This window comes from Bufo gargarizans, chromosome 1 (genome assembly GCF_014858855.1).
Source record: "Bufo gargarizans isolate SCDJY-AF-19 chromosome 1, ASM1485885v1, whole genome shotgun sequence".
Taxonomy (NCBI): domain Eukaryota; kingdom Metazoa; phylum Chordata; class Amphibia; order Anura; family Bufonidae; genus Bufo; species Bufo gargarizans.
In genome coordinates, this window is record NC_058080.1 from 74,038,946 (window position 1) to 74,066,330 (window position 27,385).

At 44.9% G+C, this 27,385-nt stretch overlaps 1 protein-coding gene across 2 annotated transcripts; it reads right to left on the reverse strand.

Moving 5' to 3' along the window:
- Positions 1–816: 816 nt before the first annotated feature.
- HS3ST1 (heparan sulfate-glucosamine 3-sulfotransferase 1) lies at positions 817–26,773 on the reverse strand. Of its 2 annotated transcripts, none has more exons than XM_044283444.1 (2): positions 26,467–26,773; positions 817–2,647 (listed from the first exon to the last, which is right to left on the reverse strand). In XM_044283444.1, exon 2 carries the CDS (start codon positions 2,531–2,533, stop codon positions 1,616–1,618), a length of 918 nt encoding a protein of 305 aa, XP_044139379.1. In that variant the 5' UTR covers positions 2,534–2,647; positions 26,467–26,773; the 3' UTR covers positions 817–1,615. The 2 variants fall into 2 exon arrangements, with proteins under 2 accessions (XP_044139379.1, XP_044139371.1); XM_044283436.1 differs by lacking the exon at positions 26,467–26,773 and adding an exon at positions 3,986–4,531.
- Positions 26,774–27,385: the final 612 nt, after the last annotated feature.

The window sequence follows — 27,385 nt, forward strand, 5'->3', positions numbered from 1 at the left end:
AGAGTTTAACACTGGGTTTTAGCAAATTCTTTTAACATGGTACAGAGTGTTAGTGCTATAGATGATGGATACAGTGCAGGACAACAGAGATCTTCAGACTCCATGTACCGCGCTCACCCTGCAGGGGCTGCCAGCAGAATGCAATATTATCTGGATGCACTGCAGACACCGTCTATCGTGATGTGCTGACAGAAGATCATGACAGCTTGTATCTGCAGAGGCAGACACAGGATTAATGGTAATGGTGCCTGCTGCTGTGTCCAGCAGGGGAAACCCTGGGGATCTCAAATTCCTTAAGGATCTTAATGTGTACTTCAAACATGTGAAAAAAGAGCAATTCAAATGAGAATATTTTATCAGAGAATTGCTCTTTATGCCTTACTTTAAAATTGGTTTGTGAATGAAGCTTCAATACAATGTGCTATTTCCTCATTTTCTATCAACTCATTATCTAATATAATGTATATCTTCTATCTATATAGCTATCTAATATCCATCTCATACTATATCTATTTATCTCACATCTCTCTAATATTTATCATCTCTATCTCATCCATCTTCTCTATCATATATATCCATTTCCTATCTATCTTATACCGTATTTATCTTGTGTCTATCTCATATCCATTTATCTATCGGATATCCATGTATCATGTCATATATCTCTCTCTCTACCCATCATATCTATCCATCTAATCTCTATCTCATATCTCTCTCTCTATCCATCTATCATATCCATTTATTTATCTGATATCTAACTTCTCAATTTTTCTTTCATCTAGAGAAAGAGTCACATCTTGGAGAAAACTGCATTCTGTGATATTCTTTATTATGTAAGTTCAGATTACTTTAAAAAAAACAATTCATTGCTCAAAGGTTACAAGATGATTTTCAAGTACCCAATTTACTGTTCTCACATCAAATTCCAAATCTTTATTCATTGCTCAGGTAAGATGAATTTGACAACTTCCCAGTGCCACATGCACATAGCCTGTACTTCAGCACACAGAGTCCCTACTGATCTCAAAGCTTCTAGGGTAGAGTACTTCCAAAATACAGCATGGACCGAGGTACATTATGGGCCTTTGGCACTCTATGTGGGCTGTGTTGCAGATATGTACACCACAAATCCTGCACAGAACTGAGGTCAAAGCACTGAAAAATGTATATCAAAATTGGCAAAAATCGATTTACCCTTCATTTAAGAATTTTTACTTGCCTAGTAATCTGCAAAAAAAAAAAAAAAAAAAGCTACTGTGCCCTCTAATTGCTTCGCTTTTGGATATTGTCAGGTTAAAACCTTGCATATCAATCTAGAAACATTAAAGATGGAAAATAAAATCTAACAAGACAAATAGAAAAATAGTTTTTTTTGCAACAGAAGTATAAAAAAAAAATAGGATTTTGTTATATTCCAAAAATTATCGTTTATTATCCAAGAAAATCTATACAAAGAGTATTCACAGTTACAGTATAAAAATATAACTAGCTTATTTCTTCATATCCGAGTCCTTTCCAGAAGATGCAATTTATAAATAACTTATAGCTTAAATATTCTTATTAAATACAATGTAACATTTCTAAAAAAAGTTAATGTTACAACCTAACCTCTTATCTACATCCAATCGAATGTCCTCCCGACAAGCTCAAAGAATTTCTTATTGGGTTCATAAAAGTAGTCACATAGTTTCCCTAAAAGAACGGAGCTTATGTGTGGGTGAGCCCGTCCTTTGGACTCGTGTAAACAGCGCTCCCGACCACTGTCCCGTAAGCAGTAAAACCCTTTGGTCTTATTGAAGTAAAAATTGGATGCGTTGATTTGAGGGGAAAGGTTCAGAAACCTCTCTACCTTCTGAATTTCGGGGAACGGATCCTTAATTAAATAGTCACCATCAACAATGTGAATATTTCGGAGTGGGAAGTATTTCAGCCAGTTTTCCATATAACTGTAATATAAACTCCTGTTTATGGCTTTGTAGTCGATATTGAGTTCACCATTTCTTAGAAGTAGGCTCTCCACCGGAGGATAGGTCTTATTTTTCTGCAAGTGATTATAATAGACTTGGGTATAGTCTGATAAGACTCTCTCAATAGGGTCTCTTAAGATAAGCAAGATCTTAATGGTGCTGTTCATATTGTATATGCGTTCAGGAACATGAGTTGATGTGAAATAGGCTGGAGTCTTCTCCACTGTAAGTTGGTGAGAGTAGGAGAAAGGCATTTGGCTCAAGTACCAAGGTAGACCTTTTACATACTGGTTTTCCCAGTCGAAGAAATGTATTTCACTCTCAGCCACCGCAATATCGGAATGTAGGCTGAGCATTTCTAACAGAGCCCTAGTCCCCCCTTTACGTACTCCAATAATAATGGTGTGCGGCAAATGCTGGTAGGTGCCATTGAGATGAGAGGTGTCCTTCAGCTCGTAAGCTGGAGAGGGTGATGTAAAGATCCTTACATTAATAGAGGTTGGCCGAGACAATACTCCTTGAGGCTGAATAAAGAAGAAGCACGCTCCAAAAAGTAGCAAGGCCATGTCTAATTTCGAGAGCTTGTTCTCAGTTAAAAAGTTGGTTCTCCATAGGTCTGGAACTGTAGAATTAGTAAAGTCTTCCTGCTTCTTTGTGCCTAGAATCTTTTTGTTAGTCACCTAGAAGAAATAAAACATATAAAACATAAGAAAGCAAGAATGTTTATGTAACTTTTTTTTTTAACAAAGAAATGAAATATGGACACACTATTACTTTAAGACTATGTCTATAACTATGTGGTCAAATAACCATGTCTTGCTACTATTCTCTAAGGTCGGATGGTTACCATCATTACTATGGATCCAATGGTCGTTGGATTCCACAGAAGAGAAATGGGCAACAGGTAATGGAATGGACAACTTGTATGTTATGACTTTTTTTTTTCTTACAGACTGAAAATACAGTGTGACACCGATTTTAAGAAAAAAAGAGCACATCAGAAATCAACTAGCATATTTTCATAGTGTTATTCAAGTTTGTACTCTTACTGTATTTTGCCAACTATTTTTACATCCCACAGACTGGCAAAATTTGGTGTGTAATTACATTCTGTTGATTTTTTCATGTACGTAAAAACTGTGTTTCTCTTCGTAGACCTGTTTTTTGGGGTAGGATCACCACATGACTAAAGGTGCCTATACATATAAAAGGTCAAATCGGCCAAACTCGCCAATTTTGGCAGGACTGGCTGACCATTTTATGTATAGGGGAGTGTGTGCGCCAATGCCAAGCACATCACCGTACATTGTATAGTGGCTGTGCTTCGTATTGCAGCTCAGACCCATAGACTTCAATGGGGCAGAGCTGCAAATAGGCCAAGTTACCGATGTATGGTGACATCACTGGCCTAGGAAGAGGCAGAGACACTCACAGCGCGCTCGGGTGTTGGACCTCTGCCAATATGATATTGGTGACCTATCCCGAGGATTGGTCATCAATATCTTTTACTATCCACAGGACAGGAGATGTGTCTTCCCCCTTTAAATGGAGCAGCAGCCACCCATACGCACTGCTGCTCTATGGGACTGATGGAGATAGCCGAGTCGGTTATCTCCAGCATTCTCAGAGGTCAATGGAGCAGCAGTGTGTATGTGTGACCACAGCTTCATTTAAATGGAGGAACATGGGGCTCACAGTTCTCGTGTTTGGTAGGACTCCAGTGAATAACATATGCTGTATCCAGTGCATGGGGAATGTGTGTCATGGTACAACCTCTTTAAGGAAATGCACACTTTTTCTTCTTATTAAAAGTTATGCAACTCTAATAATTGAAGGATCGCATGAAAGAGTTGTCTGGTTTAGAAAACACATTTTCAAATAATCTATCATATTCCAGTATAAGTTAAAAAGGGAGGAAGACCTGTTCAGTATCTTCAACTATTAGCCAGAGTGGAGGAGAAACCTCTCACTTTGAAAGATCTGACACATCCATAAGCTACAGAGGCATCAACCGTTACCTTGTAATGCTTCATTTCACCTGTGGTGGCGCTGCAGGAACCTTCAGCCAGGTTTCTCTGCAGATTACAGATGGTAAATGGGGGTCCTGTAATCACCTAATGGTGGGGCTCTTCTAACAAACCTGATTATATAAAGCAAGCGGATAATCCTTTTAAGTTATATTTGTACCCAAAAAAGAAATATCTATTGCATGTAATGAAAAATGTAGCATAGCCATTGAGTTATTCAATACAATGTATCTATATAGCGCTACCCATTGATTGTTCTTTTCCATGTTTATTTGTCCACCTGAGGTGGTCCCGCATGCTCAGTTCCATGCTCACCCCCAGCTGCAACTACTGTTAGAAGCTCTGATAAGCTGCAGCAGAAAAGACCAGCCTCCTGAGAATGGACACGCCCCCTGAGCTGTGATAGGGAGACAGCTGCAGTGGAAAGGACACACCCCCTGAGCTGGCAGCCTGAAATAAGCTAGCAGATCAACTGGAACAATGAATGAGGAGATCTCTGGATGCATGCGAGGTGCAGGGCTGGTTCTAGTTTTGTTACAAAAAGATGCTAGCATGGTGTCATGTACTATATGATGTCCGATTTTTTTACATCACTCCTGGTAGGACCCCTTTAAGGTTTGCTATTTGTGCAGAGTGGATTTTATTATTTTTACAACAAAAGAGTCACTAATAATGAGCAATGTGTGGAATCCCGTAGAGCGGCTATTTTATGAACCGGAAATAAACATCTACTGTCAGAATGCCTTTTGGCGAGATATTTGAAATTCTTTCAGCTCTCTGATCCTTACATGCACAAGAACCACTCTATACATAGCTTGGTCTAAAGAATGGAAGACACCAGCAATTCATGCTTTTCATCATAAGATTAGACCACAGCTTCTTAAAAGAAAGAACATTTGAAAAGCAAATGTGTAAGTACTACGTTTACTAGGTCTAGATGTTCTAACACAGGGATCAGCAACCTTCAGCACTCCAGCTGCTGTGAAACTACAACTCCCAGCATGCAAACAAGCTCAGCTGTTCTTCTAACTTCCATAAAAGTGAATGGAGCACTCTGGGAGTTGTAGTTTCAGAACACCTGGAGTGCCAGAGGTTGCTGATCCCTGTTCTAACATGAACATGAGCAGAAGAAATGTCATCATCTCACCATCCCGCAGCATTGTGGATTAATGTCTTTATTTCATAACTGGTTTCTCTACTTGCTGTGAAGTTGTAACTTTTCTGAAGTTTATTTTGGTCAAATAAATTACACTGCAAAAACTAACAGATTGATGGACATGTATTTACATTTATTCATTGTGTTGCAAACGACAATAATCAAGGGAACCTGTCATCAACTTTATGCTGCCCATACTAACAGCAGAATAAAGTAGAGACAGGCGAGCTGATGTCAGTGGTCTGTCATTTATAAGTTAATAGTAAGTAGTTGCCGAGAACCAACATCACAATCATTGCAGACTGGGCCTGGAAAAGAGTCCCGGCCACCTGAGAAGAGTCCTGGTTATTCATGACTTCCTGCTCTCCTGCCCACCTGCTGATGATGGACGTCTTCTACCTGGTTTTCTCCCTTTCTCTCTAGGAGAGAACTGCCAATCATCAGCAGATGGATGGGAGAGCAGGAGATTATAATAACCAGGACTCTTCTCGGGTAGATCTGACTCTTTTCTAGGCCTGGGCTGCAATGATTATGGTGCTGGTTCTTGGCAACCACTTACTTTTAGCTCCTGATTGACACATCACTGACATCAGCATTTCTGTCACTAATTTATGCTGCCCTCAGTGAGGCTAGCAGAAAGATTAAGACAGGTTCTCATTATAAGGGATTATCCAACCCCCAAAATGTCCCCCCAAATGTTCGGGCCCCTTACACAGACTGTACTTACCTCGCTCCTGGCACCAAACGCACCTTCTGCTGCCCTAGCGTCACCTGCGATGCTAGGGAGGCTCGTTCCCGTCGCGGCCTGCTATTGGCTGCCCCCCACCGGACTGTGAGATGCAGCGGAAGCAGAAGTGACACGATTGCCGGGGAGCAAGGGAAGTACAATCTGTGTGAGGTTTGGTATTTTGGGGGTTGGATAACTCCTTCAAGTAAAGGGAAGTGTTATTAGAAAATGACCTAGTGTTTAAGTCAAGTTTTTATGTTACATATTATTTTTTGGGGGATTTTAAAAATTTACCATGTCACTATATTTAAAAACAATCTTACAATTGTGCAGTATTCACACTGGCCAATAGAACTAATAATATGCAAAGACTTCTGGTTGGAGATATGCTTTACAGCAGCCACATATCCCCTGGACACAATGGTCAGGATGGGACCTCTTTGACCTATCTGGGAGAGTTTTTCTAGGCATGCTCTGTGGCCTGTGCAGAGGTTAGGATGGAGCAGATAAACTGTGATATCACCTCTTGGGAATGGAGGATACTGTGTTATCTATGCAGAGGTGATATCTGTTGTTATAATTCTGCCTGTGATAATGAGCTGACTGCTAAAAAAAAGTGATCTTTACAGAATAGGAAGTCTTGACGTATCGTTAGGTCAAGTGGCCCTTTTCTGATGACATAATCCCTTTAAATCTAGGCATGCATCTAAGAATAGTTGTCAGCTGAAGACTTGTGCTCAGCCAAATCCTCAAAAGAGAGGGAAATAAGTCCCCGCTAGACTCCTATGGTGGCGGCATATCTCCTGTAAGAACAAAGGATCGGCATGTTGAAATGTAAAACGCAAGATCCATTGCTTCCCCAAAGTCGAGCACCCCATGCACATTCGATGGTCGGCTGAGGTCACTGAAATCACTGGGTACCACCTACCTCCGGCGCTCCAGCTGTTCTGAAACTACAACTCCCAGAATCCTCCTTTTACTTTTATGAGAGGTAAAAAGAACAGACAATAAGTGTACATGCTGGGAGATGTAGTTTCACAGCAGCTGGCGTGCTGAAGGTGGCTAATGGCAACTTAAAAGGGGTTCTCCGCTTTGTAAAATACCTACTTGTTAAAGGGGTCTCATGCAGGGGCGGATTGGCCATACAGGGAAGTTTCCCGGTGGGCCAATGCCCAGGGGGCCACCTGGATTTTGTGCTGCTGGCACAAAGGAAGGAAGGAAGCAGTCTCTCCCTCCCCCTGTGCCGCTGATGCCACCAATGAGAGGAGAGAGGGGAGGGGCTGTGGCCACTGCGCCAGAAATGAAGATAATTAACGTTTAATACAGATACAGGAGGCGGGTGCCGGCGGCAGAATGACATTGCCGGCACCAGACCTCTGACCGGGAGCTGCGATCAGCGGCAGTTAATACCTCAGGTTTTTTTGGTGCTTTATTTTTTTTTTGCATGGTGTTGAGTATCGCAATACTTTTTTATGGTATCGAAATCGAATAAAAATGTTGTCCTGTCCCAAGGATAGGTCATCATGATGATAATCCCAGAAAACCCCTTTAACCATTAAACCAGGAGTTTCCTAATGTTTCGGGGCTGTGAGACACTTTCAAATATGACAGGTGTTGTTGGGCTACATTAAATACTACTAGTGCACAATAGAATTCGGAGGTGCCAATAACGGAGGAGCCACATCCAGGGGCCTAGGAACATGTACTCCCAAAGAATAGTTTGGGGGAACGCTGCATTACTAAAGCCTATATAAATCAATGGGTTATCATACAGATGAGTGAATTTCTTGAAATTCGTTTCATGTCAAATTCAGCGATTTCAATACAAAAATAAAAAATTCTATCTGAATGAAGAGTGCCCAATTGCTCAGAAAATTGTTAGAAATTATAATAGCGGTCTCACTCTTCTCTCTCCCTTAGGGCTCATGCAAAGGAACGTATTGGCTTTCCATGTCCATTTCTTTTTTTGCAGCCCATATGTGGAACAATTCACTTTAATGGGTCCACAAAAAAACAGAAATGACAGTGTGCATTCTGTTTACACATGTCCGCAAAAAAATAGAACAGGACAAGGACAGATATTGTTACAATGGATCCGCAAAAAAAAAAAAAAAGGGATGCACACTTTTTTTATGCAAATCCGTGTTTTGCAGACCGCAAAATGCAAATTGTCCTGTTCATGAGTCCTTGCTCTTCTTATTCTCCCTCTCTTTTTCGGGGAATTTGTGACAAATTCCAAAACAGCAGAATTGATTTGCTCATCTGCAGCTTATTTGTAAAATACTGGACATAAAGAGCAGGAGACGGTCCAGGTGACTGCTCTCCAATCTGGCCAAGAGCTGAGGAACCTGAGCAGAAGGCTCCGTACATTATATATATCTAGTACAGTCCCCCTTACTACTGTAATCCACCCAATGATATAATTGAATGTAATTACTAACAGAAAACGGACTCTCATGGGATCGGCACACTTCAGTCATTATTTATGTTTAGTCCGGCCACACATATCTACCGCAGTGCCCACTACAGGGGAAATGTGTTATTACATCATGAACTCTCTTACTTAATGGCTCTCGGCCAGGGCTACTAGAAGGGGTTACAGGTGGAGGACCCTGTTACAGGATATGAAAATTCCCTAACCCTAAGTTCACACAACACATGAAAACCAATGCTTCCCTATGGCCCTGGTTCACACTTGAGCGTTTTACAGCGCGTTTGAACGCGCTGTAAAACGCCCAACGCATAAACAAGTTCTTGAGCTTTTTTGGGGGCGTTTGTCACGCGTTTTGGCCATAGACTCATTGGACAACACTGCAGTCAATCACACAAACGCGCGTTTACTATTGCAAAAAACGCGCATAAAAACGCGTGACAAATACGCGCATAAAACGCGCGTCTCAGAAACTCTCAGGTGTGAACCCAGGGTAAGTGCAGAGTTGGTAGAACTGCTCTGCCTTGATAAATAGTGCTTGGACCAAACCAGTAATTTAGACTACACACACTACGGCACACGCTCTCTGCTGGTATTTAGAATCTGAATAAAACTATGTGTCAAATGTCAAACACAATGGGGGAATTCTATCCTACTTTCCCCAGAAGTCAATGATTCTTTAGCAAAGAAAGTAAATATCAAGGCACTTAACCATTTCAAGATTGTGTAATATCCCATAGCGAAGCAGGCTCAAGAGCGCTCTGGTGAGTCACTAAAAGCTTAACCATAAATTAAAACTTTTTGCCTTCTAAATAGAAAATATTTCTACCACAATCGTGTCCTAAATAGAACCCTGTTAAAAGCTCTTCAGTTATGGAAGTCAAGTTTTAGATGAAGTCCCATAATACTTTGAGATGTTATCAGCGTCAAACTGGCCTACCATAGTACCAGAAGATCCTCCGGTGGGCCCAGGATGTGATACCTTAGTGATACAAAGGTCCAGGAGAAAAAAAATAATAATAAAAAAAAAAAATTGAAGTTGCCGTTGGAATTGGAATTAAGGCCCCAAGAATAATTTCCTCTCCCTAATCTGACCTTTGGTGTCAACAACATTGACATTAGTAATTTTGTATTTTAACTCCAAGGATAAACTAAAAACTCATGGTACTTTCACATTTGTTGACCTGTAAAGTTTCAGTGACTGTTGAGCTGTGGTCTCCAAGCTTTGACTTGCCAATTGCTAAAAAACAAAACCTACACTGAGCAGACAATTCCAGGCCGTGCAACGCCTGGAGAGATTTCAAGGGGCTATCCAACAATGTACGGGTGATGGCCTATTCTCAGGATAGGCCATCACTATCTGACTGGCTGGGGTCAAACACTCTGCCCCCGGGCTGTTTCTGAGCAGCTCTTTTTAGGACACATTGTCTAGTGGACGGAGCTGGTTACTGCAGCGCTGTTCTCATTCACTTCATTGGGAGCATCGCAGCAGTTACCAGCGCTGTCCACTACACAATGGAGGAGCCGTGTACTTTCAGTGCTTACTTTCCTGGCTTTTTTCCTAAGAACAAAAGGATCAAGCGTGTTGAAATCCAACAGCCCAATGCTTCTCCAACGATATATGCCTTTGTGGGAGGAGTTGGTAAACTCCCCCATACAAACTAGATGGTCATCTGGTTCCGCCAAATTTGGACTGGTGTGTGGCCATCTTTAGGCTTGGCATTGTTGAGGAACACATCTCTAGAGCATGGTTACTGGAGGCCATCATTGATATGACTTCTGTAGTCATGTTCCATCTGGTGACCTTACTTCCAAAATATATAGATGGGTGTAAATTATAATTATTGCATCTAATAACTGTAAAATGAACTAAAAAGTCTACAGAACAGTGGGAATTCACTTTATCAATGTCCCATAAGTTTTCACGTTCTACAGAACCAATTAATGCTTGACGACTTGGAGACATTCAGATCTCCGACTTTTCCTTAGTACTGTACAAGTGTACATCCTCCCATAGTCTTAAATTACCTTTAACATGTAGACAATCAATAGTGGAGAAACTTTGCCAGTGCTTTACTGGATCGAGTCTCAAAATTGATTGACAAATGACTCCATTGTACATCTCGGTACCGCTGATCCTCATACACATTAGTGAGCTACTTCATTAGAAAGGTTACTAACCTTACAAAAAAAGTTTACTAAGGCCTGAAATACATTTTACATCAACGCCAGTTTTTTTTTCTGTACATACACATTTACTGTTTTTATATGCCTTAAATATATATATATATATATATAACAAGAATATCCTTTTTGATCTGCAGTTCCATGTAGGTCTCCTTCCTTCTGAAATACTTTCTTTTTATAGTGGTACGTTATCTCAGGCGTGTCCGAGTCTCCTGTATTTTGAAGTGGACAAAGCTATAAAGGCCTGTTTCCTGGAAGATAGTAGATAGTTTGACAGTGACAGATTATGGTGCTCATGAACATTAGGTAAATGCTGATAAGTAGCCCCTGTCAATGGAATCACTAACACAAACCTCTGGCTACTTACATACTTGATCTTGAATATCTCTAGCTCTACAAGCCTCTAGAAATTGCAGAACATATAATGGAACAACCTCTGACCCAGCAATTGGCTGCTGTCACCTTAGAAAAACAATGGTTAGCCGTTTATCTATATAGGAAGGTAGAAAAAGTCCGCCCAGTTCAGAATAAAAAAAAAAAAAAAAAAAGTCACCCAGTTCAGCATTAAAAAAGTCCGCCCAGTTCAGCCTATTCTTCTGCCATGTTGATTCAGAGAAAAGTAAAAAAACAAAACAAAAAAAAACTAAAGAGATAGAAACAACCAGCTATCTAAGGTGTATGGCTACCTTAAAGGGGTTGTCTCATTTCAGCCAATGGCCTTTATCATGTAGAGAAAGTTACTACAAGGCACTTACTAATGTATTGTGATTGTACATGTAGCTTCCTTTGCTGGCTGGATTAATTTTTCCCATCAAATTATACACTGCGTGTTTCCATGGTTATGACCACCCTGCAATCCATCAGTGGTCGTGCTTGCACACTATAGGAAAAAGCACTGGCCTATGTGCGCTCCCACGGTCTTAACTGCCAGAGAGGCCGGCACCTTTTCTTATAGTGTGGAAGCACGACCACCGCTGCTGGATTACAGAGTGGTCGTAACCATGGAAACCAGCAGTGTATAATGTGATGGGAAAAAGAATCCAGCCAACAAAGGAAGCAATATAGACAATCACAATACATTAGTAAGTGCCCTGTATTCACTTTCTCTACACTATAAATGCCATTTGCTGAAGTGACAACCCCTTTAACTACAACATGTTCAGTGTAAAAAAAAAAGAAAAAAGTGATTAATACACATCGGATTTTGCATATCTTTTTCTGCAGCGTCTGGATGAAACTTGGTAAAATCCACTTGCCGGAATTACACGCCGGATCCGGAAAAACGCAAGTGTACTGAAAGCATTTGAAGACGGATCCGTCTTCAAAATGCTTTCAGTGTTACTATGGCAGCCAGGACGCTATTAAAGTCCTGGTTGCCATAGTAGTAGTGGGGGGGCGGTATACTTACAGTCCGTGCGGCTCCCGGGGCGCTCCAGAATGACGTCAGAGCGCCCCATGCGCATGGATGACGTGCCATGCGATCACGTCATCCATGTGCGTGGAGCGCCCTGACGTCACTCTGGAGAGCCTCGCTGGAAATTACTCAAGGCTGGTCTGGGGCCTACACGAGACCCCAGCCAGCCTTCACACACATCGGCTCGCCGTGATCGCATTTGATGAGTGCCGACGGGAGATGGAGTATTATCCTTATAATCTTTATCATTCATTATGGTTTAGCAATTTGTCAGTAAAATTTTTGGGATGTCTGTGATTTTTGCATAAGTTATCCAGAAAAAAGATAAAATTCTGGCTGGCAACCCTGTGCCCAAGAAGTAGTCAAAATCCCAGCAGAGACCATATTCATGTATCTGATGTCACTGACGTACGCGGCATTGCATTGCTACACAAGATCCACAGCACCAGCAGGGCTTACCTTAACCTACCACCTGAGATCCGGACAACTTACCTTAACCTACCACCTGAGATCCGGACAAATCCCCTTTCCTAGGACACAACACCTTTAACTGTTGGCTACAAAACACACGCTGCAGCTGGGACAGGTTTAACACTGGGTAAACTTGGCATTGAAGCCTCACACTGGGCACGGACCGCTTGCAGGTGTGGAATTATCGTTCCGGAAAAAAATAAAAGTAAATAGATTGATTTATGGGAAGATTTGTGTAATGACCTGAGTGCACACGGCTTGTCCTGTAACTAATCGACACTAACTGGCTCTCTTTTTTTTAACCCCTTCTCACTCAGTGCCGTAATAGTACGTGGCAGAGCGCTGCCTATTACAGTAAGATGGCTCTGAGGCTGTACCAGCATCAGCTGCATTATATTATATAGATTATGTCTGTATTATATAGCTGGCCATCCGCTGTCACCCCCAGGATCGGAGATGACTCCTTAGGCCCCTTTCACACGGGCAAGTTTTCCGTGCGGTGAACTTATTGCACCCGCACTGAATCCTGACCCATTCATTTCTATGGGGCTGTGCACATGAGCGGTGATTTTCACGCATCACTTGTGCGTTGAGTGGAAATCGCAGCATGCTCTATATTGTCCGATTTTCACGCGACGCAGGCCCCATAGAAGTGAATGGGAAACGTGAAAATTGCATAGCATTCGCAAGCAAGTGCGGATGCGGTGCGATTTTCACGCACGGTTGCTAGGAGACGATCGGGATGGAGACCCGATCATTATTATTTTCCCTTATAACATGGTTATAAAGGGAAAATAATAGCATTCTGAATACAGAATGCATAGTAAAACAGCGCTAGAGGGGTTAAAAATATAAATAAATAATTTAACTCACCTTAGTCCACTTAATCGCGAAGCCGGCATCTCCTTGTGTCTCCTCTGCGCTGAACAGGACCTGGGGTGAGCTGCTGCATTAAATAGAGGTTAAGGACCTTTGATGACGTCACTCCGGTCATCACATGGTCTTTTACCATGGTGAATCACCATGGTAAAAGATCATGTGACGTACCATGTGATGACCAGAGTGACGTCATCAAAGGTCCTTAACCTCTATTTAATGCAGCAGCTCACCCCAGGTCCTGTTCATAAGCAGAGGAGACACAAGGAGATGCCGGCTTCGCGATCAAGTGGACTAAGGTGAGTTAAATTATTATTATTATTTTTTTAACCCCTCTAGCGCTGTTTTACTATGCATTCTGTATTCAGAATGCTATAAGGGAAAATAATACAATCTTCAGAACATCAATCCCAAGCCCGAACTTCTGTGAAGAAGTTCGGGTTTGGGTACCAAACATGTGCGATTTTTCTCACGCGAGTGCAACGCCTGACAATGTTTTGCAACGCACCCGCCTCTTATCCGGGCAAAAAAACTGACGCCCGTGTGAAAGAGGCCTTATAGACTGTATGGCTGAATGTGTGACCTATGGATATTGTGAGGATTTCCTACGACCCACTGTAGTTTCAAGCACTGCTGGGATCTCCTCTCCTCCTCAGAGTACAAGCTTGTGAAAACCTAATGGTATGGCGAGTACCTGTGAACAGACACCGAGGGCAAGGATTTAATATAATTAGATTATTCCACCCTAAAGGGGTTGTCTCACTTCAGCTAATGGCATTTATCATGTAGACAAAGTTAGGCCTCATGCACACGACCGGAGTTATGGTCCACATGGCTCGGATGCGGACCCATTCACTTCAATGGGGCCGCAAAAGATGCAGACAGCACTCCGTGTGCTGTACGCATCCGTTGCTTCGTTCCAATGCCCCGCAAAAAAAAAATATAGCATGTCCTATTCTTGTCCGTTTGCGGACAAGAATAGGCATGTCTACAATGGGCCGCCCATTCCGTTCTGCGCGGTTTGCGGACTGCAAAAAACGGCACGGTCGTGTGCATGAGGCCTTAAATGCTGTGGATTTTTTGCGCCTCTCACTGCAATCCCATAAATATCTATTATGGGATCATTGCTATACTTCAATCCTGGCCATGACCAGTGTCGCCATGTAGCCGGAGCCGTAATGCTACTCGGAAGCCAAGTTGGATCCAATACCTGTATATGTTACTGACGGATGTGTGTAATTGCAGGACAGTTACCTCCTTGATTTGGATTAGTGCAGTATTCACACACAATTCATTGACTTATCTCCATGAAAGACTAAAAGCGCTGAGATTCTGCACACCCATCGGCCATCAGTGGACCTAACACTGCGGCATCAGAACTCTTACTGACGGAGATGCATGGCAGCGATCTATCACCGTTATGATTATTATATGCATCCCCGTAACTTTTTAATCCAACAGCCTGGACAACCTATATCTCTGGTTGGATGTGTAAGGATTGATTAATCCCTGGGGTTCTCAGGCCCAATGTGACTTATTTGGGTCAATAGGATATTCATCACTTTGATTGTTACGTTACAAATAGGTTTCGTTACAGTTTACAAAATCTTTACTACTTCATACTGACATGGCGATAGATGAAGTCTGAATGCACTTTACCGTCAATTCCATTCATTTATAGAGGTCATTTTAATATTTTGTACAATAGGAAAGCTTTCATGTGCACCCCCACTTGCAGAGCTGCCCAAGGGCCTCACTACACTCTACAATAGATGTAGATGCCACCCTGGCTGAGCAGCCTGGCAGCTAAATCCTCCGGCGACCACTTCAGTACATGTAGCATCATTGACTCAAATGGTTGTCACCCAGACAGAAAGTTAAAGGGAACCTGTCACCAGCGACTTCCCTATCAAAATGTCTGCACAGACACATAGCTGTGGTTCACCTGATAAAAACACTGGTGCAAAGGTGACAACCTCATTGCACCAAAGGCCTAATCTGCATATTAAAGTAGCTCTGTCACCAGGATCAACCCTATTAAACCAGAAATACTGCTAAACTCGTTTGTATTCATATGCAAATGAGCAAGTTGGAGCACCAGGGGGTGGGGCCGAATCATTTGAGCACTGCTTTGTAACACCCCCTGTGCTCTGCACACTCCTCCCTTGACTTTGACTGACAGGGCTAGACATGTGTCCTAGCATCTACATATCATACACTCCATGTACTAAAGCTTCACCACACTGAGATCTCCTCAGAAAGCTAATCTACATATTACTGCTTTAGGCTACATGCACACGACCGTTCTGCAAATTGCGGATCCGCAAAACACGGATGGCGTCTGTGTGCGTTCCGCAGATTGCGGAACGGCACGGACAGCCATTGATATAACTGCCTATTCTTGTCCGAAAAATGGACAAGAATAGGACAGGTTATATTTTTTTGCGGGGCCATGGAACGGAGCAACGGATGCGGACAGCACATGGAGTGCTGTCCGCATCTTTTGCGGCCCCATTGAAGTTAATGGGTCCGCATCAGAGCCGCAAAAACTGCGGCTCAGATGCGGACCAAAACAACGGCCGTGTGCATGAGGCCTTGGGCTAGTTTCACACTAGCGTTCGGCTGTCCGCTCGTGAGCTCCGTTTGAAGGGGCTCACGAGCGGACCCGAACGCTTCCGTCCAGCCCTGATGCAGTCTGAATGGAGCGGATCCGCTCAGAATGCATCAGTCTGGCAGCGTTCAGCCTCCGCTCTGCTCAGCAGCCGGACACCTGAACGCTGCTTGCAGCGTTCAGCTGTCCGCCTGGCCGTGCGGAGGCGAGCGGATCAGTCCAGACTTACAATGTAAGTCAATGGGAACGGATCCGCTTGAAGATGACATCATATGGCTCAATCTTCAAGCGGATCCGTCCCCCATTGACTTTACATTGAAAGTCTGAACGGATCCGCTCAGTCTACTTTCGCACTTAGAAATTTTTCTAAGTTATTAATGCAGACGGATCCGTACTGAACGGAGCCTCCGTCTGCATTAATATGATCGGATCCGTTCAGAACGGATCCGATCGAACGCTGGTGTGAAAGTAGTTTATCCATGTAGAAATCATAACTTCAAATCCCCAAAATAGGACTCAACAAATATATATATATATATATCTCTGATCAGGTGAACCATAGCTATATGTCTATCCAAACAGTTGGATAGGGAGGTCACTGGTGGCAGCTTTCCCTTTACGACATTTGTAGGTACTGTATATAGGAGTAAAAAAAAAAAGAAGTTTAAATAATTTATGGAAAACATGTAGAGGACATAACATTAACTGAATGAATGTCTCTTCTGCTTAAAACGAAACAAAGAAAATTCAGATAATATTGAATTTACAGAAACACAGAATGAAGAAAATACATAAAAATACTATCAAAACTGAGAAACATATGGAGGATTCTTCTATCTAGTAGATCAGCTTTACCTCTCCTCACGGTCTGGCCCTCTGGCTGCAGAAAGAGCTTTCCCACTATTGTCTGCAATAGGAGGCAAATAATGGGAAGCCTCTCCTTTGGATATACCCTACCCCTTACGCTGGGTTCACACCTGAGCGTTCTGAAAGGAGCGCTCTGTATGCGCGATTGTACCGGCATTTGCAATCGCGCATACAGAGACAAGTTAACGCCCATTGTCGCGCGTTCCCGAAAGTCTATGTACGGGAACGCGCGACAAGACGCCCCAAAGAAGCTCAAGTACTTCTTGGGGCGTCGGGCGTTTTACAGCGCGATCGTACGCTCTGTAAGACGCCCAGGTGAGAACCATTCCCATAGGGAATCATTGGTTTCTCCTTGTTGAGCGTTTTACAGCACGTAGGAACGCGCTGTAAAACGCTCAGGTGTGAACCCAGCCTTAGGGTACTTTCTTTTCCGGCATTGAGTTCCATCCTAGGGGCTCTATACCGGAAAAGAACTGATCAGTTTTATCCTCATGCATTCTGAATGGAGAGCAATCCGTTCAGGATGCATCAGGATGTCTTCAGTTCAGTCTTTTTGCCTTTTCAGGACGGAGATAATACCTCAGCATGCTGCGGTTTTATCTCCGTCTAAAATTCCAGAACACTTTTTCCCATTGACATGCATTAATTCCGGATCCACCCCGAGTGTTCTGGGAAAAACTGATCCGGCATTGCGGTTTGCGCATGCTCAGACTGCAAAAAATGTGAAAAAAAAAAAGCTGGATCCGTTTTTCCGGATGACACCGGAGTGACTGATTTGGCATTTCAATGCATTTGTCATACGGATCAGGATCCTGACCCGTGCCACATGCTAGTCAAAAATGTAACATCAGAAGAAAGAACTAAAATGTACAAATGTCTTTATGGCAATGGATGCACTTCCAACTAGTCAGTATTTCCAACAGGGAACTTGTACTTTACTTAAGCCTCATTCACGGACGTGTGCTATACGTGTTCTCCACGGACAGCACATGTCCCCATTCAATTTAATGTGTGTATTCAGACATCAGTGTTTTAGCACGATCCGTGTTTTCAGCACGGATGCATGCTCTATTTTGTTCACGGATCCATCACGTCTATTATAGTCTATGGCTCCGTGAAAACCACAGATGTCATCCGTGTTGCATCTGTGCTTCACGGATAATTAGGAAGAGATGCTTTGAAAATTATTTTTCAGCTGTTCAGTGTCAAGGACAGCATAAAACGGACATGTGGACCCAACACGGATCCTTCACGGACAGCGTCACGGATGCATCACTGACCACCTGCTCACGGATTTGAGCATAGACACGGATGTGTGAATGAGGCTTAACCAGGTCTTGAAGCCCCCGTATACCAGGGTTCGGAGATTTGCTGTACTCCCTAGTTGGTACTGAATCTAAAATAAATCTGAAAGTTACTTCAGCCACATACGGTAATTTGTCCTTGCTTCATTGCCAAAACTGAATCAGGAGCCGATACGACTAAAACCGCCATTGTCTCGTAGCTTCCAATGTTGCACTCTGTACTGAGCTGCATTGCCGCCGCGGTGGGTCGTGCTTGAAGGTCACCGTAGACAAGAGGTCTTACATTACACAAGCGCAAAGATGCTACTTGTAAAGTACAGTTATTGATTTGTGCTCCAGCCTGTTACAGTTTTCTTTTCCATTTCCCACACTATGAAATGGATGTTCTGCAAATACATTTCCAATTTTCAGCCGAGGTTATTTCATTGTGCAGGATGTGTACTCTGCTCAGAGGCTTCAGAGAACAGTCTGATGTCTGCACGGGATCTCTGACAGCAAAATCTAACCGTTCCAACCATCATAAGAAGAGATTGGAAAGAGGGGGAAATCTTTTAGAACCTGGACCCACAGAAGAAGCCTCTGGTAGCCTCTCTGGCCAGTCTGACCCTACAGAAGGGGGTTTTAGCCTCTGAAACGTGTTGTTAATCATTGCTGAAAAAATAAATAAATAAAAATAAATAAAAGAGCCACTTCTTCTTCGTGTCCTCTTCTGGTTCCTAGCACGGAAGGGTCCTCTGTGTCTTACAGTCCCCGTATACATTAGTTGTACTGTCAGCTGAACATAGCGATTTTGTCAGGACTGGCCTATGCACGATTGTAAAAGGGGGACCAACGATTCTCCCCTGGAAAGAGAAGGGTTGGGAAAATGTAATTTTTTCACCCAATCCTTTGGCTCTCTCCTTCAATAAACCACCGCCAGAACTGTCCTTCAGCGGTTTTCTCCTCTCTCCCCATTCAGAATACATACTTGTATATACACGTGTAGAGCTAGTCAAGGGGGGCGGAGAGGCAGTCCGGGGGCACACGTGAACTAGCGGCAGGACGGATCCGACAGGCTGTTCCGCCGCCAGACTCCCCTGAGGCCTAACTTAGGCTGGATGATAAAAGGTATGTGTATGGGCCAACTGAAGATGTATGGGCACCTTTAATAATAAAAAATTAACTATTTCCAGTTGTAAGAATAAGGCTACATGCACATGACCGTGCCGTTTTGCGGTCCGCAAACCGCGGATCTGCAAAAAACGGAAGGCGCCCGTGTTGCCTTCCGCAATTTGTGGAACGGAATGGCAATATAAATGCCTATTCTTATCCACAAATCGCGGACAAGAAGAGGACATGTTATATATTTTTTGCGGGGCCGCGGAACGGAGCCACAGATGCGGACAGTACACGGAGTGCTGTCCGCATCTTTTGCGGCTCCATTGAAATGAATGGGTCCGCATCAGAGCCGCAAAAACGGCGGCTCGGATGCGGACCCAAACAGCGGCCGTGTGCATGAGGCCTAAGACAATGTTCTACTCCAAGACAAGACAATAAAACACAAGCAGGATCCATAATTTAATCTATGATGGACACCCATCAAAGATGAAGTTTTTAGGTCTGTGCTGATTTTAAAGCAAGCAATACAGATGGTGAAATCCATGGTAAGGCATGTCGAGGATAGATTAAAAAAAATAAAAAAAAAATAAAAAAAATATAGGTCACCCTGTATGTTTTTATTTTTTCTTATCGAGTCTAAGCATCTCGCCACTTTTTGATGAGACATATAGCTTGTCACGCATGACCAGAGTGGGGTCTTTTGTTTGGAGGGATATCAGCAAATATAGAAATCAAGGGGTGGCAGGTCTCTTCAAAAGGAGGTACAGTAATGTAATATGGTCTCCTATTACAGCACATAAAGCTGCTGTCCACTGCTGAGGAGACCCCCTGCCCCCATCTAAGTCAACTTTATTCAGGGGACCCATGCAATCCAAAAGGGCCGTCAACCCCTTAACCAGCTGCTGCAGATTGACAGCGAGGCCCCTAAACCTCAGCATCTAATGATACAGATGGCTTCCATGTTGGCAGAGCTTGCTGACTGCATTTCATGTAATCGGTTAAGTAGAAACAGATCTTACGGCGGCGGAGGTACGACTTCCATGTCCTGTCAGCCAACAATAATAATCCTATTTCCATCCTCATGCAAAACGGAAATCTGATAAGTGCCACAAATGATGTAAAACATGACAAGCTAAAAAAAAAAATATTGCAATCAACAATAATCAGTGAAATAGTCTGCTATGGAGAGCTTTGTGGGCAAAAAAAATAATAGAAAAGAAAAGGCAATAAATGCAGCAACCCCCATCAGGAATGCTGTCAGTGTAGGAATGTCACACACATTCCAACCCCCAGCATCCCTACAAGCCCGGGATGCCTACATGAGCCCAGGTTACAATGTATGCAAACCACACTAGGCAAGTTTACTTGCTGGAAGCGTTATGGAGTAAGGCTACTTCCACATTAACTTTTTTTGCGGATCCGTCATGGATCTGCAAAATCACTTCCGTTACAATAATACAGGCATCCTCAAACTGCGGCCCTCCAGCTGTTGTAAAACTACAACTCCCACAATGCCCTGCTGTAGGCTGATACCTGTAGGCTGTTCGGGCATGCTGGGAGTTGTAGTTTTTCAACAGCTGAAGGGCCGCAGTTTGAGGATGCCTGCAATAATACAACCACATGCATCTGTCATGAACGGATCCGGTTGTATTATGTCTTCTATAGCCATGTCAATGAAAGTCAATGGGGGACGGATCCGTTTTCGATTGGGTCAGAGAAAAAACGGATCCATCCCCATGGACTTACATTGTGTGTCAGGACGGATCCGTCTTGCTCCGCACCACATCGCGGACAGAAAAACGCTACTTGCATCAGACTAATTAAAACGGAACGCATTCTGGTGCGCTCCGGTTTCGTTCAGTTCAGTTTTGTCCTCATTGACAATGAATGGGGACAAAACTGAAGCGTTTTCCCCGCTATTCAGATCCTATGACGGATCGCAATAGCGGAATTGAAAACGCTAGTGTGAAAGTAGCCTAATGCTTTACATGCCTGGAGTAGTGAGAAGTATTATGGAGGAGCAGTACAGTAACATAATAGTAGTACGGAACAATAGCCAGACACTAAGGCCTCACGCACGCGGCACATTTTTAGCAGAACAGATGCGGATACATTCATAGCAGACAGCAGACCCGTGCTGTCCACATGCACAGGCCCGTTCTGTGACCATGCAACAAAAAGGAGAACATATCCTATTTTTGTCTATTTGTGAAGGGTATAAAAAGGCAGCCGATATCAGAGTTTTGCGGACCACAAAGACGGCTACGACGAAGCTGAGCGGAGCAGAACTCTACAGCAGCCATTATAGCCAGGCTGAGCAGGCGGTTTCGCAACGACTTGTTCTTCAAGGGTTGGTCTGTGACAGTTCACATTTTGGATGACAATGCCGTGAGTTAATAAATCGACAACTTATCAATGGTCATAGCTTCTAGTCATGGCGATGGATACACGTAGCCTTACAGACTATTACGTCAACGCAGAGGTCATTTGGCATAAACGACTTTTGAGCTAAAGCACCTGACAACCGCCAATATTGCCATCGTTTGGCATCTGTCACGCCTGTCCGGCCGGCAAAAAGTGGCCAATGGCCAACAAGAAATGGTCTTAATCACTCTTTTTCCGCTGCATGGTCGGCTTAAAGGGATCCTGAAGGTTGCATGTGCAGCATGTTATGGAGCAGGAGGAGCTGAGCAGTTGGACATATCATTTTTTTGAAAAATAATTAATCGATTTAAAGGTTTAGGAGTCCACTCGGCGGTCCTAATCTGTTTGCCGGTCGTGTAGGGAAAGCTGTCAATCACGAAGTAGGACCACCCACTGGACTCCTAAACCCAGAATAACCAGAGATCCAGATGAATAAAATACAGGGTGGCCTACGAAAAAAGTAGCCCGCCTCCAATAAGTCTTTCTGCCCACTTTGATGCTAGTTTTCATGCCCAGAACCTGTTCAGGCCGTGCTGAACTCCACTGTATCTGATGCTAGACATCACCGGCTGTATGTTGGCAGTGCGAAATCAGTGGTCCGATTTCATTTAACCCCTTAAAAACGCCAGTTACTTATTCAGATCAGTGAAAAGTGTCCGTCTGCCAACTTTGATGCCAATCTTCAGGCCCAGTTAAAGGAGTTATCCCATCTTAGACAATGGGGGCATATCGCTGCAATATGCCCCCATTGTCTGATAGGTGCGTGTCCCACCTCTGGGACCTGCACCTACAAGGAGAACTGAGCTTCTTTCTCCTTGTAGGTGCGGGTCCCAGAGGTGTGACCCGCACCTATCAGACAATGGGGGCATATCCTAGCGATATGTCCCCATTGTCTAAGATGGGATAGCCCCTTTAAGAATTAACTGTTGAAGTGCTGCAAGCGGTATCGGCCAAGATAATCCGACGTGATGTAAACGGGGAGCACTTTCGGCATCTTTTGTGACTTGTGGGTAATTAAACAAAAACAATCCACTTGCTCGTTCATCTTGCCATACTATTGCTGGAGGCGGGCGACTTTTTGGGGGTCCACACTGTACAAGTAATTCTGAAATGTTTCCCACAAAACTGTATATCCGTCTGCTCAGCTCCTCCTGCTCTCTAACGTGCTGCCCAGAGATAGGACTGTATGTAAACCATGGCGGGGGAGAAGATGACGGAGAGGATGGTCCTACCTCCACATCTTCAGTTCTCAGAGCCTCCAGAAACACCTCCATACATTAGCAGCTCCTCTCCACAGGCTGGATTCTTGCTGGCAGAGCAAAGGTCCGCTCATGATGAATGATAGCAGATTTACTCACACAAGGGCGAACGCCGTTTTACAACTTTTGCACAGTTGCATATTAACCGCCATGTGTTTGTGCTAAATGATAAGTCCCATAAAGTAAATGAACAGCCAACTGCAGGAAAAAACCTCTTAAAATGAACCGCGGCTGGTGGAGACCCAATGTTCCCAAAATCTGCTGGACCATACATGACACAGACCTCGGTGCCCCATACACTCAGCACGGTAATGGGCAGCATAGTGGAAGGACTCTATGGCTTAATGAGGACAATCTCCACATTGTTTTAGGCTTCACATTCTGGGCTGATAACATTTTAATTTCAATCTTTATAACGAGGTTGAGCTACACAACTCCTGCATGGAGATAAATGATACAACTCTGGCTTCTTGCGGCTACCACTAGGGGGCGCTTATACGTTTACTGCATGTTGTGATGTTGTTGAAGTCAATGGGGGTCATTTATCAAACTGGTGTGAAGCAGAATTGGCTTAATTTCCCACAGCAACCAATCAGATTGATCCTTTTATTGTGAAAAATGAAAGGTGGAATCTGATTGGTTGCTATGGGCAACTAAGCCAGTGCTACTTTACACCAGTTTGATAAATCTCCCCCAATGTATACCTATATGCAGTTAGCTCCATCTAGTGGTGGTACCAGGCAGACGGAATGCCATCATCTAAATTTGTTTTCTCATGAACATGTGTCCCCTATTAGATGATAATAGTTAATAAATGTGTGATCACTGGTACCCCCAACGATCATGAAAACAGGGGTCTACAAGTCATTTGTGTGAATGGAGCAGTGATAACTCATGGAGACCACCCCTCCAATCATACACAGGACTCGTGGACCCCCCATTCTTATAATTAGTGATGTTTCCAGCACACAAATCCCTAATGATCATATGTTTCACCTACTCTCTCTATCTCTCTCTCTCTATATCTATATATCTATCAAATATTCACCTGGGAAAATGACGGGCGACTATGAACACAAGTCACGACCCCTTTATTGGCCATTTTGGTACAATTTTAGAGAATCTACCTCCCCTAACGTGCATTTACCCTTCAAGGATGAGTTAACGATAAGTCATTAGGCTTTCTACCTTCCTCCAGATCAGTCAGTGTCTCCTGCACTTGATGCCCACCTCTTTCTGTTACCCCCTATAGGCTTGGCATGGTTTGCTATGGGCATGCACTGGCACCTCTCCACTCAATCCATGCAGGGGGTCAAGGTGTACCCACTCTCCCGATGAGTGGAGGTCCCAGAAGAGATACCCATTGGCTATGCTATAAATGCATTTGGTGAGGAACCCTCTTTACTTAACAGGGTTGGTTAAAAGTTAGTTAAAAGTCCAAATCTGCCTTAGAAGTTCCCCGCCTGCCGTAGGGGTGGCAGACCTCACACCCCGTTCCCCGCCTGCCGTAGGGGTGGCAGACCTCACACCCTGTTCCCCGCCTGCCGTAGGGGTGGCAGACCTCACACCCCGTTCCCCGCCTGCCGTAGGGGTGGCAGACCTCACACCCCGTTCCCCGCCTGCCGTAGGGGTGGCAGACCTCACACCCCGTTCCCCGCCTGCCGTAGGGGTGGCAGACCTCACACCCCGTTCCCCGCCTGCCGTAGGGGTGGCAGACCTCACACCCCGTTCCCCGCCTGCCGTAGGGGTGGCAGACCTCACACCCCGTTCCCCGCCTGCCGTAGGGGTGGCAGACCTCACACCCCGTTCCCCGCCTGCCGTAGGGGTGGCAGACCTCACACCCCGTTCCCCGCCTGCCGTAGGGGTGGCAGACCTCACACCCCGTTCCCCGCCTGCCGTAGGGGTGGCAGACCTCACACCCCATTCCCTGCCTGCCGTAGGGGTGGCAGACCTCACACCCCATTCCCCGCCTGCCGTAGGGGTGGCAGACCTCACACCCCATTCCCCGTCTCCCGTAGGGGTGGCAGACCTCACACCCCATTCCCCGTCTGCCGTAGGGGTGGCAGACCTCACACCCCATTCCCCGTCTGCCGTAGGGGTGGCAGACCTCACACCCCATTCCCCGTCTGCCGTAGGGGTGGCAGACCTCACACCCCATTCCCCGTCTGCCGTAGGGGTGGCAGACCTCACACCCCATTCCCCGCCTGCTGTAGGGGTGGCAGACCTCACACCCCATTCCCCGCCTGCTGTAGGGATGGCAGACCTCACACCCCATTCCCCATCTGCCGTAGGGGTGGCAGACCTCACACCCCATTCCCCGTCTGCTGTAGGGATGGCAGACCTCACACCCCGTTCCCCGCCTGCCGTAGGGGTGGCAGACATCATACCCCGTTCCCCGCCTGCCGTAGGGGTGGCAGACCTCACACCCCGTTCCCCGCCTGCCGTAGGGGTGGCAGACCTCACACCCCATTCCCCGCCTGCTGTAGGGGTGGCAGACCTCACACCCCATTCCCCGCCTGCTGTAGGGGTGGCAGACATCATACCCCGTTCCCCGCCTGCCGTAGGGGTGGCAGACCTCACACCCCGTTCCCCGCCTGCCGTAGGGGTGGCAGACCTCACACCCCGTTCCCCGCCTGCTGTAGGGATGGCAGACCTCACAACCCCGTGCCTCCGTCACACAGGCTGCGGCTCAGCAGTGGGATTAGTCCACTGATCCATCAGTCCTGAAAAGTGACATAATAAAAGCCATACGGCCAATAAAGGTATCGTTCACACAGTAAGGACGCAGCAGCTGTCAACCACTGGGGCTGCGGCTGTCAGATTTACCGTATTAATACAGCAGGACATAAGAAAAGGCGTAAGAAACTATAAGTGCTGGATAATAAACGGGCTGAGCGCTCCATAAGCAAAATGATCATCGGCAGCCGTCGGTATGTGGCGTCCAGGTCACTGACTCATCCGTCACACACAGAACTATTGCACAATTATACATTTCCAAACAGAAAAACGTGCAATAAAAGAGCCAATAATAAAACTTGAATGGATTTATAGAATTAATGTCCGGTCATTATAAGAGATGATGGGAGCGCTCAGCAACCTCCCGCACTCCACGCTAATCACTTCTGTGGGAGTTATAAGCACAGACCAGCATGTCTGCATGCTGAGAGTTGTAGTTTCACAGCAGCTGGAATGCAGGAGACCCCAGGTCTATGGTATATCAATGTGTCTGTATATGTATGATAGATTGATAGATAGATAGATAGATAGATAGATAGATAGATAGATAGATAGATAGCACATATATGATAGAAAGATAGATGATAGAAAGATAGATGATAGACAGAAGACACATAGATAATAGATAGATTGACACAATAAACGTACGGAGAGATTGATAGATAGATAGAATAAATGTACAGATAGATAGATAGAAGACACATATATGGTAGATAGATAGACACAATAAACGTACGGAGAGATAGATAGATAGATACATAGATGATTAATAGATAGATACATTGCCTGAATTAAGTGGAGTCCCATGTAAAAAGCTCTACAAAGATGTTCTGCAGCAGCCACATAGCTAGCCCTGGCTGTAGGTGTGCCGTGTGTGTCCAGTGAGCCGGAAAGTTACTCCAAGAACTTACCTGGTGTGCTGGGAGCAGTCTACACCGGGGCTGTGTTCATGGCTGGCACCTCTCCTGGCACCTCATGCAGGTGCCCTTGTGAGCGGCGAGCAGACGTCCGCCCTCTTCTAGGTCCGGGCTGTGTGACGTGCGCGGCCCCCCGCCCCTCCTGTCAGCCCCGCACCTCAGGAGGCCGCCCCGCCCCCTCCTGCCGGGAGTGCCGCTGATACACTGCGCACAGGTGACAGTGGCCGGTGACTGAGGGAGTCTTCTGCTCATGTGCTGCCTTCCTGCCTGCTGACTGACTGCTGCCTTCCTGCTTGCTGACTGCCCCGCTACTTCCCCGCACTCAGCACTAGTGTGTACCTCTGCGGGGTGCTCCCGGCTGTAGCCTCCTCTACTACCGTAATGTGCGGGGTATACGCGCACCACAGCAGCGGGAGCACAAAGGCAGGACTACACCTGTGTGCGGGGGAGCGGATGCTGAGCGTTCACACCCTGCGTCTTGTGATAATGCAAGTTATCAGTCATGTAGAGAGGCGATTTATACATAGAATGATAGTGGTAGTTATAGAGGTACAAAACTCCAAGTGCACTGACCGAGACTGAGAACTGTGCACCTGGCCGTGCGGAGCCAAACAGATCCGTCTTGACTTACAATGTGAGTCAATGGGGACGGATCTGTTTACATTGACACAAAATGGTGCAATTGTAAACGGATCCGTCCCCATTGACTTTCAATGTAAGTCAAGACGGATTTGACTTAGACTTTTTTTTGACAGAGTAATGCAGACGGATCCGTTCTGAACAGATTCCAGCGTTTGCATTATAGGTGCGGATCCGTCTGTGCAGATACCAGACAGATCTGCACCTAAACACAGGTGTGAAAGTAGCTTAATCCCTGCACCATCCATATAATACAGTATAATCCCTGCACCAT